This window comes from Solanum dulcamara, chromosome 5 (genome assembly GCF_947179165.1).
Source record: "Solanum dulcamara chromosome 5, daSolDulc1.2, whole genome shotgun sequence".
NCBI classification, from domain to species: domain Eukaryota; kingdom Viridiplantae; phylum Streptophyta; class Magnoliopsida; order Solanales; family Solanaceae; genus Solanum; species Solanum dulcamara.
In genome coordinates this window covers 8,797,817-8,815,162 of record NC_077241.1, presented here as the reverse complement: position 1 = coordinate 8,815,162, position 17,346 = coordinate 8,797,817, and the positions used below count along the sequence as shown (strand labels likewise).

General features: G+C 33.9%; 1 protein-coding gene across 2 annotated transcripts in view; it reads left to right on the top strand.

Annotated features, from left to right (window-relative positions):
* Positions 1-12,792: 12,792 nt before the first annotated feature.
* LOC129888990 (uncharacterized) overlaps positions 12,793-17,346 on the top strand; it is a 50,151-nt gene continuing 45,597 nt past the window's right edge. The window contains exons 1-3 of one of the 2 annotated variants that reach the window (XM_055964077.1): positions 12,793-12,901; positions 13,906-14,057; positions 14,806-15,045. In XM_055964077.1, the coding sequence (XP_055820052.1) occupies positions 13,928-14,057; positions 14,806-15,045 (370 nt within the window). In that variant the 5' untranslated portion in view covers positions 12,793-12,901; positions 13,906-13,927. Of the gene's footprint in view, positions 12,902-13,905; positions 14,058-14,805; positions 15,046-17,346 lie in introns of those variants that run through there. The other variant, XM_055964078.1, reaches the window with a different exon arrangement.

Here is a 17,346-nt window from a genome sequence, read left to right as displayed (position 1 = left end):
CCTTTTGAAGGATGATTTAACTGTGACTATTTATTATGTATTTCCGGAGAAAGAATGCATATTAAGGGTCACTCCTAAGTATATGACATATCAATACTATGGGTTTAAACACAAATTTAGAGATAATGAATATTTGACGTAGTCATATTACGCGGTGAGAAATTGCTAGCTAGAGCAATTTGTGAGAGTGCGTCTAGTAAATTATTGTGATTTCACGAGGGAGAATTGCGGTAAGTAAAGTGCTCATGATTAGTAGAGAATAAATAGGCGATAATATAGCGAGAAATCATAATTATAAGCCTCATTAATCTTGAATTCAACCATTCTATAATTGGTTGATAATTTTATTGCTTTAATATTTGTAAGTTTATTAGTTAGGAATAGAAACCTTAATATTTAAAATTGAATAATTGCTCGAACTTATTGTTCTAGTGATATTGAATAGTTATATTTAAAGTCTTAGTTCTCTGTGCGATTCAACTCCAAACATAAAAGGTAAATTATATTTACAACGATTGCTTATGCTTTTTAGGATTAATTTTGGGAGTGATAAATTTTGACGTCGTCGCTGAAGAATTAACCATTTGGTTGTAGTTGTAACTATTGCTAGGTTTCAAGTTTGAACTTTTTCTTGTTTCATTTTTTCTTTTTTTAGTTACTTGCTGATTTGACAAACATGACATCTTGCTAATTATGCGAGCTTAGGTACTGATAAGTACTTTAAATCATCAATATGCGTAGTACAGGAAATCACTCGTGACAATATTATTTAAATTATTCTGAGAACAAGTTATGTGTACCAACTCAATCTTATGCACGAAACGTGTGTGATGGTCAAGATGGTCGATATGGTCACTTTTATGATTGTGATCATACTTCATATCCTCCGCCAACCCCTTATTATGATGGTTCTACTTTTTCGTATGAAGTTAATATGAACAATGAACCATGGGATGATGACATGAAGGAGATAAAAAATATGTAGTTTACGTACTGGAATGGAAGTTACAGATATTCATTTTTAAATTATGTCATCGATTGGTGACCTGATCCCTCTAAACAAGAACAACTACCGACATCATCTCTTTAAATGTCTTGTGGAGAAAGATGATAAAAGAATAACTACAATTACAAAAAGATAACTATCCACATCTTGGAAGCTCAATGGAGCCAACTGGTTCAAGTTTTAAAAGCTCATAAAGCTAGAATTGTAGATAGTAGCCAAGAAGTGGTTGAATTAAAGGAAGAAACTGACATTCTAATGGAAGAGTTCAGAGTACAATATCAACAACCCAACCAACTAGAATTTGATGATGTCAATATTGAAGAAGTGGTACTAGAGTCAACTAAGGACCTTGTTAATACATCTTAATTGACTCTAGTATGTGTCAACAAGAGGAGTTCAATAGTTGAATTTTTAGTTTGAGCCCATTGGTCCTCACTCCAAGCATTTTTTGACATTGTGTTCGTAAGTATATATGAAAAATAATTAATACGAGCCAACACAACAATCAAAGAAAGAGGTAGATGAGCCATTCATTCCAAAATATTCAAGGCCGTATAGGCAAGGTGTTCCTTGGTTGAAAGCGAGAAAGTACATAAAAAATTATTTGATTTTTGGCTCGCAATAATTTGCACTGCCCTAAGGACAAAATCATAAAGCAGAAGAAAAATTGCGAGTCCAACTCATAAGTACGAAGTCGAGGCAAAAAGTAGTTCAAAGTCACGCCGCAACATTAAATCGAGTTTGTTGAGAAGCAATCCAATTTTATTTTTTATAGTGTTGTTTTTATTTTTATAGTAGTACGAGAAAGAAAATAAAGCCATTAGAGGTATGTTAAAGTAGGCCATAAAGTTGAAATTAAGTATGAGGTGCTGCATAAAAAATCATACTCTTTCCGTTTCAAAAAGAATGATCTAATTTGATTTGATACGAAGTTTAAGAGAAGATTTTTTTATTTTGTGGTCCTAAATTAAAGTTATGTCAAATGTATCAAAATACCCTTTAATCTTGTGACATTAAACATATCACTTGGAAAGTTGAAATTAAAATTTTACCAAAAAAAAGATCATTCGTTTTGGAATAGATTAAAAAGGAAAAGATGTTATTCTTTTTAAAACGAAGAGAGAATTTTATTGAAAGAAGTCTGAGTACCACATGAGCGGCTAATGCTTTGGTCTTTTACCACCTTATTGTTTATGGGGTGCATTGAGGGCAGTGTACAATTTAAAGTGTGGGATGAGGAGATTGCTTGGATGTTTTTTGTGCTACTTTATCAGATATTTCTTTTGTTTTAATTTGTTTGTTCTATTCTTTTTTTTAGTTCATTTTTAAAAAAAAATTATTTTTTCTTTTTTATCAACTCTTTATTCTATATTTCTATTAACATAGTTTAAAATCACACGATTAAATAATATTTTGGTATATTAACATATTTTTAATTTATGACCACAACATTCAAAAGTCTTTTTTACTTTTTTAAACTGCGCGATAAGTCAAAATTGGACAAACAGATTAAAATGAAGAGACTAGTTAATAATTCCGCTTTGTTTTTATTTGTACATTAGTTCTTTTCCTAAGATGTTGCTTGAAACGGGTAATATTTTTAAAAAATTAGGATTAATTTTTTTAAAATTCATTAGGAGTAGTAAGGGAGAAAGGGAAGAAAATTTCCTTTTCACTTGTTTTATACTAGTATATTTAGGTCTGAGCTTGAGTAATACTTTTTTGTAATTGCTTGAGTGATAAGTAAAATAGCAAACTTTATGACACATAAGCTCACGATAGTGACTCCATATATAACTTGTTCTTATTTTGTAAGTCGCGATGACCATGTTTGTCTTCAGAGTAGAACCAATTTATCTTGATTGAGACTTGTACAATGAGAGGTGAGAATTTCTTGCATATAATTTATGTTTTGCATCTTAGTCTAGAACTTTTTCTGTAGGTTATTGAAGCTAAATAAAAATATGTTACTCTATTTAGAAGTTGATATATCTTATGAATTGTAGCCTACTCAGGTATTGTTAGTGCTAGTTAGACATTTGAGTCTATGTCATAATCCAAGATTACCCCTTAGACGTGACATGGTATTTTGAGTCCCGAGGGATCCTAAGCTAAACCACATGGCATAAAGATAACATACAAAATTGAAAAGCAGAAATAAAACATGAATAGTCTAATAAGCGTCTCATATAGCAAAAGACGATATTGGAAGACACATATACAGAATTCTAACTCTTAGTCTGAAAGCCTCTACTAACATATGTGAGTTACTCGGACATGTCCCTAACTAATTCTAAAATCTGAAACAAAAAGAGAAGTAATGAAATGGAAAGATAACATCGTTCTTGGAATATGAAGACTCACCAACTATATAGTGAAAGCTGACAGGATCTAATACTAACTGCGGCCTGAAGGGTGCGTCAAAACCTATATTATGAGATAATTAGGCAAAAATATGCGGTCAGTACTATGGAATGTACTAAATATAGAGAACATGCATAATTATAACATAAACATGATAAGTCTGGAAAATTGATAATGCATGACCAAGTAAAACATATCGAAATCTAATAAGCTGAGTTTATAAATCATAAACAATGTCAATACAATATTTCTGAAAGAGCCATAATCATATCATAAGAGAAATCATAATCATAGTCATATCATAAGCTTTTGTGGAAATCATAGACTGTTGTGGGAGATACCGTTAACCGACATAAATCATGTGATTTATAACATGGAGTTCAGTAATTGCTCCCACACTGAAAAGAGAGTGTCCTACTTGACAAAATAAGGACCATAATCATGATCTTAGGTGGATCCACTAGCTAGAGTCAATTAAGACTAAGTCCTACAGGGGCAATTAGTTATGGGACAAGGAGATTGCTTCTAAAAAACTTCACCTCTACTAATGGGTGAACCTTCATCCCAAAGTCCGTTCGGTTCTAAGTAAATTCCCAACGGAAATCATACATAAACATGTCATATTCATAATCTTTGAAATGGTAAGAATCTAGTGATACTAAATCATTCATAACTTCATATCATAAGAATAGCTCCTTTAAATCATGATTTCATAACATACTCATAAAAGACACTTATCTAAAGCATCTAAATCATGATAATCTTTCATAATGAGAATACTTCAATCGGAAGCCTTCAGTTTCATGAAACATACTTAATACTTTATGTAAAAACATTCTTGATTCATAAACACTTTAAATCTTCATGCATGCATATTAATATAGTTTATTTCATAATCATAAAATACTCATGTAAAAATCATTGAGAACATGTAATTATGATCAAATTATGCATAATAAGATGAATAATATAAAATAAACTTGAACCCGTAAGAAAATCATGAAAACCCTAGAAAATTTGGGTAGAATTATAAATGGATAAATGAGGTTTCTTTGGAACTCAATGGGTGAAGAGGGACCCATTAATGAACTTTTCACATACCTTGATGAATCCTAGCCTTGAACTTGGAAGAGAAAACTTGAAGAACCCTAAATCATCTTGATAGAAAACTTGAAGAAGACTTGGGGTTTTGAGAGAATGAGAGTGAATGAGGAGGTTAGGCCTTAAGAAAAATGGTTATAGTCTTTCTGAGTTAAAACTGCCTAATCACCTTTTAGAGGCATCTACGGACCATAAAACCTTCTACGGCCCATAGAAGGTCATCCGTAGAAAGTGACCTGAAAACCAGCACTCTGAACTTCAAATCACGACCCCTTTCTACGATCCATAAATATCAGTACGACCCCTACAACCGTCCGTAAAATCCAAGTATTGAAATTTTCTCTAAGTTTTGATCACCAACAATGAGTTATTTGTACGAACCGTATTTTCTTCTATGGTTCGTATTGACCCTCCGTAGAACTCAAGTACCAAAATCTTAAATTTTTGAAGATTAAGACCACAAGATCAACCACGACCCATATTTTTATTTACTAGTTATCCTGTTTGCTCTTACAAATTGGCCTAAGGCTTAACATTTTTGAAGTTCATGAACCTTGGTCTACGATAGGGTCTATAGTTCGTGAAAACTTGTATGGATCATATAAACTCTCGTGAACCCTAGTCCTAAATTTTCCAACTCTAAGCATCACTCTACGGATGACATCTACAGATTGTATAACCTTGTACGGATCATAAATACTGTCCATAAAAGTCACTTTTGTAGACTTCAACAAATGTTTCTATAAGTTTTCAACTTCATTTGAATTAGGCACTTTTGGGGTATTACAATATATGACCTTTCATTCGGTAGTCATATTTTTGCTTCGATCCATTTGTTGAATTAGTAGTTTTTGCACTCTACTTTCTTAAGCAGTATTGCTTAGACTATTACAACAACAACAACAACCCAGTGAAATTCCATAATATGGGGTTTGGAGAGGGTAAAGTGTACGCAGACTTTATTTGTACCAATATAGAATGGTTGTTTTCGAAAGACCCTCGTCTCAATAAAAGCATAAAAAGAGGTCAGATAAGGATAATAAGTTAAAAGCGATATGGAAAAGCAAATAACAAAAGCAACACCGATAAAATAGAGCAATCAAAGTACAGAAAGTGATAGATAATAACAGAAATCAGACCACAAGAAATTATAGTGCGCTAATGGGCCTACTAATAAGAAATAATAATGAGACTATGAACTAGCCTTCTACCCTAATGTGGGGCCCCTACACCCTCCTATCGAAGGTCATGTCCTCGGTAAGTTGTAACTGCGCCATGTCCTGTCTAATCACCTCTCCCCAATATTTCTTCGGCCTACCCCTACCTCTTCTGAAACCATCCATGGCCAACTTCTCACAACTCCATACTGGGGCATCTATGTCTCTCCTCTTCACATGCCCAAACATATCAGTCACATTTTCCACATCTTGTCTTCCACCTAGGCCACTCCTACCTTGTCCCGAATAGCCTCATTTCTAATCTTGTCTCTCCTGGTATGCCTACACATCTATCTCAACATTCTCATTTCAGCAACTTTCATCTTTTGAACGTGAGATACCCTAACTGGTCAACACTCCGCCCCATATAACATAGCCGGTCTAACCACCACTTTGTAGAACTTGCCCTAAAGTTATGGTGGAACCTTCTTCTCACATAGCACACCGAAAGCAAGCCTTCATTTCATCTACCCTGGTCTAATACGATGTGTGACATCATCATTAATCTCCCAACTATCTTGCATAATAGATCCAAGGTACTTGAAATTACTTTTCTTTTTGGATGGTCTGGTCACCAAGCCTAACTTTCGTACTAACCTCATGAGGTGTCTTATTGAACTTGCACTCTGAGTACTCTATCTTGGTCCTACTCAGCTTAAACCCTGTAGACTTCAAGTTCTATCTCCAATCCTCCAATTTAGTGTTAACTCTGATACGAGTCTCATCGATCAAGACTATGTCATCCGCAAAAATCAACTCCGCTACGAGTCTCATCAATCAAGACTATGTCATCCGCGAAAAGCATACACCATGACACCTCGCCTTGAATTTATCGCATCAATCCATCCATTACTAAGGCAAATAAAAACAGACTAAGAGTTGATCCTTGATGCAACCCCATCACAACTGGGAAGTGTTCTAAGTCCCCTCCGACTGTCCTTACCCTGATTTTGGAACCTTCATACATATCTTTGATCACCCAAATGTATTCCACAGGTACACCTTTATCCTTCAAACATCTCCATAGTATCTCTCGTGGCACTTTATCATAGGCCTTTTCTAGGTCGATAAATACCATATGCAAGTCTATCTTTCTCTTCCTATACTGCTCCACCTGTCTCCTCATAAGATGGATGGCTTCTGTAGTTGAGAATCCCAGCATAAATCCAAACTGGTTCTCTGAAATAGACACGTCTCTTCTCACCCTCATCTCTACCACTTTTTCCTACACTTTCATAGTATGGTTGAGAAGCTTGATACTTCTATAGTTGTTGCAACTCTATATATCCCCCTTATTTTTATATAGAGGGATCATTACGCTCGACCTCCATTCTTTAGGCATTGTTGCCATCTTAAAAATGATATAAAATAACCTAATCAGCCACTCCAAACCTACCAAGCTCGCGCTCTTCCAAAATTCCACAGGAATCTTATCAGGCCTAGTCGCTCTTCCCTAGCGCATCTACGAACAACATCCTTAACCTCCTTGACTATAATACTCCTGCGATACCCAAAATCGTGACGCCTCCCTATATGTTCCAAATCTCCCAACACAATCTCTCTGTCTCCTTCTTCAATCAAGAGTTTATAGAAGTAGGACTACCATCTCTATTTAATGAGGATCTCATCTACCAATACTTTTCCATGCTCGTCCTTAATGCACTTCACTTGATCCACATCGTGTTCCCTTCTCTCCCGCGCCCTGGATAGCCTGAACAATTTCCTATCCCCGTCTTTCTCTTCTAGTTCAGCATAAAGGCGTTCAAAAGCTGTCTTTTTTGCCGTCGAAACCGCCGACTTCGCCTTCTTCCTCTCTATCTTATAAAGTTCCCTATTCATCCACTTCTCCACCTCATCCTTGCTTTCTATCAACTTCGCATACACCATCTTCTTTGTTTTCACCTCCCCTTACACTTCTCCAATTCCACCACCAGTCCCCTCGATGCCGACTACGACTACCTATCGAGACTCCCAACACTTCATTTGCTACAACCCTAATACAACTAGTCATCCTATCCCACATACTGTTCGCATCCCCGCTACTATTTCAGGCCCCCATATCCTTTAATTTCTCTCCCATCTCTAAGGCACTAGCCATGGTCAAACTCCCCTATATGATCCTAGGTCGGTCATCCCTGACCCTCCTCTTCCTCGTCATCTTGATCTCTAAATCCATTACCAAGAACTTACGTCGGGTTGTAAGGTTTTCGATTGGAATGACCTTACAGTCTTTGTAAAAACCTTTATCATCCTTCCTAAGGAGTAAATAATCTATCTAAATCTTAGTCACCAAACTATGGAAGGTTACCAAGTGGTCCTCCTTCTTTGGGAAACTCGAATTGGCTATCACCAACCCAAAACCTCTTGCGAAATCCAAAAGTGAAACTCCTTCTCCATTTCTGTCCCCGAAGCCAAAGCTTTCATACACATCATCATACCCTCCCGAAATAGACCCAATGTGCCCATTAAAATCCCCTCCTACGAGAAGCTTCTCAGTAGGCAGTATGCCTCTCACTAACTCATCCAAATCCTCCCAAAAATGCCTCTTATTCTCCTCGCCTAAGCCTGCTTGCCGCATAAGTACTAATAATGTTCAACGTGATCCCTTCAATGACCACCTTAATCAACATCATCCTATCAGTGACTCTCCTAACCTCCACCACCTGATCCCTTAAATCACTATCTACTAAAATGCCTATCCCATTCCTATACTTCGATCTACCAGAGAACCAAAGCTTATACATGTCTACCTCCTTAGCTTTAGAACCTATCCATTTAGTCTCTTGGACACAAGTTATATTAATCTTCCTCTTCTTTAAAATCTTAATTAGCTCTATGGATTTTCCCGTTAACGTCCCAATGTTTCAAGAACCTACTTTTAGTCTAGACGCTTCTTTAACCCACTTACCCCTCCTTAGCTAAGTGATGATTAGACCCTATTTGAAAGAGTGCATAAAGAAAAAAGAAAAAAAAGTTTCCTTGAAAATGATTGAAACGTTCTAGATATGATGAGAATTACTTCTAAAAATAATTGATGAAGAGAGGGTTTAAGATAAGAAGAAACAAATAATGGGTTATGTTTAGAAAGTGTAGAGTGATTAGGAAAGTGTAATTCAGTATTATATAGTTGTCCTACCCATATCTTAGCCAATTGCGGATACTTGTTTCATGATAGATAGGTAACTTTATTAGCTTTGTTTGACATAATAGGTGAACGGACTTAAATTTTATGAGTTAGAGTTCGACAATGAGGTTAGGAGGTTAAAACTTTGTTGTTTGACCGTTTTGATTTGTATATTTTGTATGATGATTAGAAAATGTACATGATGTTGTGAGTTACTATAGGGCCTAATTATTTGTATCAACCAAAGTAATGGTATTCCTAGACTTGATTTATTTAGATGAGACGTAATGCTTATTTGAGGATGAACAAGAGTCTAAGTGTGGGGTGATGATGTTAGATCAAAAATACATATATTTAGCCATTATTTGACTCATATTTTAATACTTTTAGGGTCTGTTTAGAAAATCACCTGGTAATTGGAATTGGTGTAATTACAAGGATAGTAATTACCAACATAATAATTACACAACTTAGTAATTACGATAACTTATTTATTTGCCACAACGTAACTACAATGTAATCGTAAGTGTGTTGTTTGGTTGCATCAGTGTAATTACAAGGTTATATTAAATTTTAAAAATAAAAATTGATTATCTAAACTTTAAAATCTTATTAGACAAATAAGGACTTTTATAAATGATATTAAATTAAATATTTAAGATATATATTGTCTTTTGAAAATATATTAATTAATAAACATATGTTCTTACTAATAATATAAAAAATAATTGATTTATATTTTTTAAATTAGTATATTCTTATTAAATTAATCATAAAAACTAAAAATACAAGATTTCTTTGAGCATCATAAAATGCATGTTTGACAAAAATATTAATATTATAAATATAAGTCATAAAATTATTAAAACATTTGACAAAAAAGATAATCTATCAAATCTAACTAAAAAATAAATGATTTGCAATGTGAAATATCAAGTCAATACTACTAAAATAAATGAAACTGAAAATATAGCATAAGTTCTAAATTCAAAATAAATTTTTTAACATAATACTATTATTATGTCAAATTTCAACATAACGTATATAAATATGATTTAAAAGAAAAGAAAATCGTAAGTCTATAACTTTATTCAACAATGACTTCTACTTTAATTGAAAAATTAGAACTCTAACAAATTTATGCTAATGAAAAAATTAAACATAGAATTAAAAAAAGGGTAATATGAAAAATTGCATAGAATCATATGAAGTAAAGGTTGAGAATGAGAACGAAATAAAATATAACTAATAAAAAATCAAATATATATTTTTTATTTTTTATAGAATAATAAAAATAAATTAAAACAAAAAAATAAAAATAGAAATAAAAGGAAAAAAATTAAAAAGTAATCAGCTTATAATTACACCATATAATTACACCAATTCACAACCTCTCCCTAAGAATTGGAGAGTGTAATTACCCCCAATCAATTACACTCAATTACCTGTTGATCATGTAATTATATGGCCAACCAAGTATGCCAAACAATGTAATTACATCCAATTACACCAAATCCAATTGCAGAGTGACTTTCCAAACAAATCCTTAATCATCTTTTGAGTATTAATTATATTAATTTTTGCTTAATATTATATTTTTAATGTGTAAAGATGAAAAGATTTGGAGCAAAAATAAATAAAAACCGCAAAAAAAGAAAGGAAAAATAAGAAAAGATAAGAAGGGGGGGGGGACATAATGATTTGCAGCGATGGTGGGATATTAGATGGCAAAGGAAAATTAAAGGATTAAATTGAAAACAAAATTGACCATTAAGCAGATTGGAGTATTCCATAGAAAATAAGCATGAAAGTCAAGCACATTAGGGAGTGGGAGATGGCACGTGTAATGACTCTTCTGGTTATTTTTATTTTATTTTTGTGTGTTTTTATTATTTTAATCTTTTTTATAATTTTTTCATGCTTTTATGATTTATTGGGATGGGTAATGCAATTCTCAAGGTGATTGAATGAGTTTTGAAAAGGTTTTTCTAATTTTGAAGCTTTTAAATTGAAATAATCAACACTCTTAGTAAATTAGCTCGGATGAGATTTTTTTCAATGCTATTAGCTCCAAAAACATGGATTTTGAAATAGTAGGACCTTCGGTTTGGATTCCGAAGCTTTTTCAGACTCATTTAAGGCACCTTGGTGGTTTTTAATAATTTTGATTAAAGTATTATCTTTGATTGACATTTCGTCAAGATGATCGCGATGTCTATTTCGTCGATTTCATTGAGTCGAAATATTTTTTTTTAATTGAATAGCATATTTGATTATTGTTGATCGAACTCCAATGAATTCCGAAGGTTCATTTTGAGTTGTTAGTGCACAATAGCTCACTGTACTTTATGAACAAATATTGGACCTATCCACATTAATTTTCATGGCCACACATTCCATTGCTGTATTTTTAAAGGCCTAATCCATCGGTAGCCCCTCAAAGTTAGCATCAATTTTTACTTAGTCACTTTAACTAAGTTTTGTTCATTTTAGGCATCTCAAGTAAGGTTTTGATGTGTCATTTTGACATTTTTTTTTACAATCACCCAAATATTTAAAGTGTGTGTAATAGACTTGACGCTGATGTGTCAAAGTGACCAATTAAATGAAGAAATGTGACAGATATATCAAAAATAATTTTAAAATAATAACTTTTGATTAGAAAAAAAGTGGTCATTAACTTCATTTAATTGATCACTTTGACACATCAGCGGCAAGTGTATTATACACACTTTAGATATTTGGGTAATTGTAAAAAAAGTGTCAAAATGACACATCGGAACCTTACTTGAGGTGTCTAAAATTAACAAATCTTAGTTGAAGTGTCTAAGTGAAAGTTGGTGCCAACTTTCAGGAGCCACCGATGGGTTCCGCCATTTTTAAACTTTACTTCCTGACTTTTTCTCTCTACATATATTTGATATATTTTGTAGTTTCATTTACAAATATTAATTATGAAATTAACATTATACTTTAAAAAGGAAGAAATTAAACTTTACTCTCTCTCCAATTTATTTTTCTATAATTCCTAAAGAAATTAATGTTATATTTTCTTCTAACTCTATCCATGTTGAGCTATAGACAAATATTAGCTAGAAGTTAAATCTTTAAAAGTTTATAAACGGTATAATAGATAAATGTGTCATTTAACTTGATTTTAAGTTATATCTATGTCATTCAATTTTGGGAGTGCACAGAAAATCACTTAGACTTGTATAAAATTGAACAAGTAAACATATGTGTCCTATGTACCATCATACGTGACTAATTTTCGTCCTACGTGACGTCTTATGTCTACTTGTTTAATTTTATATAAGTTTAAGTGACTACTTGTGTACATCTAAAGTTGGAGGACATAGATGTCAGCAGAGACCAAGTTAAATGGTATGTTTGTGTATTATACCTTTGTAAACTAAGGGGTCGCTGGGTAATTTATAAGGGTTTTGCATGTATTAGTAATGTAGGAATTAATTATGACTTTATGAGTAAATATATGTATTATTTTATTTAAGTATAATTAGTTATGCAAAGATTAATTATTCATGTATTAGTTATTCCAACTTCTATCCATCATAAAATAATATATTGATTTTCTCATAACTTATAAATGTATTAGTTATGCAAGTTTCTAAATTGTCAACCAAACATCAGATTAATTTTATACATTAATAATTTAGTCTTTATCTGTCTACCAAACTTTGTATAACTGATACGAAAATTAATACACGAATAAGTTATTTTTTTCGCCAGTTATCAAACGACTCCTAAATGATACAATGATATACAAATATAGTAACTCGTTTTGTCCCATTTTATAGTTACATATTTTACTGTGGATGGAAATTTAATTAATTTTGTTCAAAATTGTCATCTAAAATATTTTATAAATGTGTGAGTATAAAATTATGTCATTAAACATAAAAAAATAATAATTCAAACTTAAATTATTTTAAAAGGTACTACATAAATAAATTTGAGATAAACTCAAGAGTGTTGACCATTAGAGGAGCATATTCACTGAAGCAGAGTCGAGCTCCCCACTATATCCGATCTTATAAATCGTCTGAGTTTTGCTAATCTCAATTTTAGGTAAGATATTTGTGATTTAGCATTGAAATTGTTGTTTGATTCTTCTTAATTTATGAACAATTTAGATGATCTATAACAAGTTTCATCAATGAGACACCAATCAATTTTCTTATTTAGTGCTGTAACTTGAAGAAAAAGTATACATATATATCATTTAGTTCATATCTCATTGATTATTTAAAATTGAATCCAAGAATGGACTGTGGGTGTGTTTTGGTATGAAAGAAAACATATTTGATCATTTTTTGGAAAATGTTTTCCTGGAAAATAAGTGGGTTTATATTATGTCAAACATTTGTATATAGTCTAGGAAAATACTACTAGAGGTTGGGTGGATGGGTAGGGGTGTGGGGTGGTAGGAATGGGGCCTATGGGGTGGGAGTGGAGAAGGGACATGTTGGGAGGCGAGGAGGAGATAATCAACTTGGAATGTTACTTGTAGAATTTGTTTTCTGTACTTCCTGTAGTGAAGTCATTTTTCTTAATTTTAAAGAACTTGTTTTTTATTTTTTTTAGAGAAAATGTTTTTTTAAAGATTTTGACCAACCAAAATGAGAAAATTGAAAAGTGTTTTCCTCCAATACAAAACACATGGAGAGATATGAACTTTTCAATTCCAAAATGGTCAGGCGTAAAGATGGTCTAAAAGGAGAATGAGACATTTAATTGGATCTGACAAAATGTTGTGTTTGGCCTGTGATAATTTTTTATGATTATGGTGTCTGGCGCAACTTACGGCGCAACTTGGCTATTCCACTAGGTACCTACTATATCCACTAACATAGGTACCAAATAACTCTACCCACCACGTCCCAAGCGGATAGGAGAATGTATTTTGCTTTCGTAGGGATTTGAACTTGAGACCTCGTGATTTTCATTTCTCCTCCGGCTTCATTGACCATTAGGCCACACCCTTGGGTGTGCCTTGATATTCAATCCTGAGATTCTTGCACATTTGTTTTATTTATGATCACCAGGCTAAAGACATAAATCTGTATTTGCAGAGGTGCAACCTTAAATAAAGTGATGTCTTCTTTAACCAGTCAAATGGTTCTTCCATCAAATAATGGTTACAAGGCATGGGAAGATCCTTATTTTTTCAAGTGGAGGAAAAGAGACTCTCATGTCCCACTCCATTGCCATGAATCAGTTGAAGGTAATACTCAATTGCTTCTATATAATGCTACTAGCAACGACATGCTAAGGGATTGTTCTTGTTAGGGTTCTCCTCTTGTGCTTATCAATAGTTTGGTTTACAGGGGTGAGGTTTCGCCCTTGGTCACTTTTGATTGCCTGAATCTGTATTGATAGCTTACATGGTCATTTCTGAACCTCTTGAAAGAAGGTTGTTAGGTTGAATAGCGAGTTTGCTTGCTGCAACCTGCTTATACCCATATATTAATCCATGAATAGCAGATAAGTAGTCTTTCACTAGAAGCCATGAAGATCAATTAGAAGCTCCACACATCCAAAGCGTTGTCATTTGTCAAGAACTGTTTTAGCAATTAACTGATAAGAGTGAAAGATCACACATTATACTATACTTACCTAAGCTATCAGAGTCTCTGGTGCTTCCAGAGTCTTTGCACTTTGCCAAGTCTTATGTTTCGCTATCTTCATTGTCTTTGTTGAAATATTCCGCTTTGATAGTATCCTTCATGCAGATTGTGCACTGTCATTGTGCTTAGAACTCCCTCTCCTTTTTATTATCAAGTAGGACCCTAATGCATTCCCGGAATCATTATTAGGATATTAGATAAAGCCTGATACTGATGTTGATCGTTGGTAGTTGAAGAAATTTAAACACCATAAGTTTTGTGTCACCTTTTGACTGGATAGACTTGATTGTCACCCTTGGGTGCTCGTTGAATTGTTTGTTTCTGATGCTCCTACTTCGTATTTAGGATCTCTGAGATACTGGAATGAGCGCAACAAAGTGGATCTATTGATTTCGATGTCAGCAGTTTGGGATGATGATGCTGTTTCTAAAGCTCTTGATTGTGCTGCTTACTGGGTTAAGGATTTACCTTTCGTTAAATCGTTATCTGGCATATGGAAATTCTGGTTGTCTCCTGGCCCTACAAACGTTCCATTGAATTTTTATGATAGCTCATTTCAAGATTCTTCATGGGGAACAATACCAGGTATGATAGAGCTCTACTTACTTTTAAAATAAAAAGGTTCCTGGCTCAGATCATAATCCTTCTCTGATCTTTGCTCTCTTGAATGCTTGAATTTTTTGAGTACTTATTCTTCATTACTATTAGTACCTGTATTGATTGCGGACAGACCTCTATGGGTCTTCCTTTATTAGGATTTCTTTCACAATAGTAGATATATTATCTTTTGGAGATGTATATTGTTGGATAATGTACTGTCAACGTCTAAAGTTTTCATCTCCTTCCTTCAAGTAAAACAAGTACACACTGTTGTTTCTGATCTACTGTTGGATTTCCTCGAAGAAAATGATGGTAGGAATGCAAATGTTCTTTTACTGTTCTACGGATTATGCGGCTTCCTGTTAACTTCTCTTTTACATTGCCCTTCTCTGTTTTCTTTATTTGCAGTCCTCCTAACTTTCGAGGATTATACAAAATTTAAAAAACACACACAAAACAAAAACTTTGCCTCAATCCCAAGCAAACTGGGGTCTGCTATATCCACACACGGCAAACTGTAAAAGTCATTCGTCCTTGCAAGACCCATGAAGTGAAATAGTATGAACAAAATAACCAAAAACCTCTCTACGAAATCTTTATGAAGCATTCTTAAAGTTGATCGATGTACGGCATTTTTCACTTAACACCTCCATTCTATGACAGTTACCAACGGTCGTGACTCTGCAAACAATGACGAAGTTTTTCTTGTTTGAAGGGATTGATCAAACCCAAAAACTAAGGAGCAAATGTCTGACTTGACACTAACAGTATGTGTATCACCAAGAAATGATTTGGATGATATTGCCTGCGTACATGTGGAGTCGATAGGTTTTTTTTCTCCTCAGCCTTGTGCTGATCTACTTTGACACCATCCTGCTTGCTTTTGATTTGATATGGGTTTTTTCCTCATCGATCTTGTACTTAATTTGTCAGCGGTTATTCTCTAGATGCTTGTTGGAAAATGTGAGAATGAACTTGCATGGCTTGCTTTGCTTTCAAGTGGATAGCTTGCTTAACCTATTAATACCTGAAAATTCCTTTCCCCCTTTTTGAGTCATTTTTTGTTGGGATGATGAGAAAACTTGTGACCTGCTTGATTTGATGAGTGATGACACTCATATGTCAAAATGGAGACTTTACCATCGAAAGATCCTACCTCTGTGATAATGTTCACTAGAGTTTCTTGTAGTTTTGAGCAGACATATGAAACATCAAAGTGAGAATCGAATGGACTGAAGTACAACCAGAACTCACAGAACTCTAAAGCAATTGACAGCAGTGGAAGAAGATCCTTATAATAGATCTAATATTAACACTACCAAAAGCCAGGGACAAGAGAAGGGGAGAAAAAATGCTCAACCTAGCACAACAGAGGGAGTAAGGATATAAACCAGGTGAAGTATATTAAGAATGATTCTCAAAAAGTGTTGACAAGCGACAATGAGATTGGAGAGGTTATTTGGTCAATTGTTCAACTCGAACCACAAGAATAATATTTTGGATTTCCATACATCTGTGCTTGAGAGAAGCTTTAGCTATACTTGTAGAATTATGTTGGTAGAGGTAAAAATTGCCATAAAAATGTGAGGATTAGAATAGCTTGTGGTCCAGATGTTATCCCATAGAGGTATGGAAGTGTCTTGGAGAGGTTGGATTAGGAAAGCTTACCAAGCTATTCAGTGTTATATTAAGAAATGGTAGGATGCCCAATGAAGGGAGAAAGAGCACCCTGATTCCAATTTATAAGAACAAAGGAGATACCTGAAATTGTGGGAATTATCGTGACAATAAACTTATGAGTCATATGATGGAACTTGGGGAAAGAATGACAAAGCTTAGACATAGGGACACTACAAGAGTGATAGAAAAACAGTTCAGATATATGTTCAGTAGATCTATAATGGAGGCTATATTCTTGCTAAAAAGATTGATGAAAATTTATTGAGAGGAAGAACTATATGTACATAGTGTTGGAGAAAGCGTATAATAGATGTGGCATCCTGAAAAATATTTTGTTAAGCGTTCCAGTCGGTTCTATGCTCTACATCGCTCAAGTCAACTCTTTTATATGGGCTAGCTTTTGGGGTGTGAGTTGGGCCTAAGACCTAAGACCTAATTTAATATGGTATCAAAGTCAGGTCCATCCCCGTTTGGACTTTCGATGCACGCTCCAGTTGGGCCTGGGCGTGAAGGGGGGTGTTAGAGTGGGTAAAATATCCAACATTGGTTGGGGAATGGACTATGGACTGTTGGTTTCCTTGTTGGACTTAGGCAATCCTCCCCTCA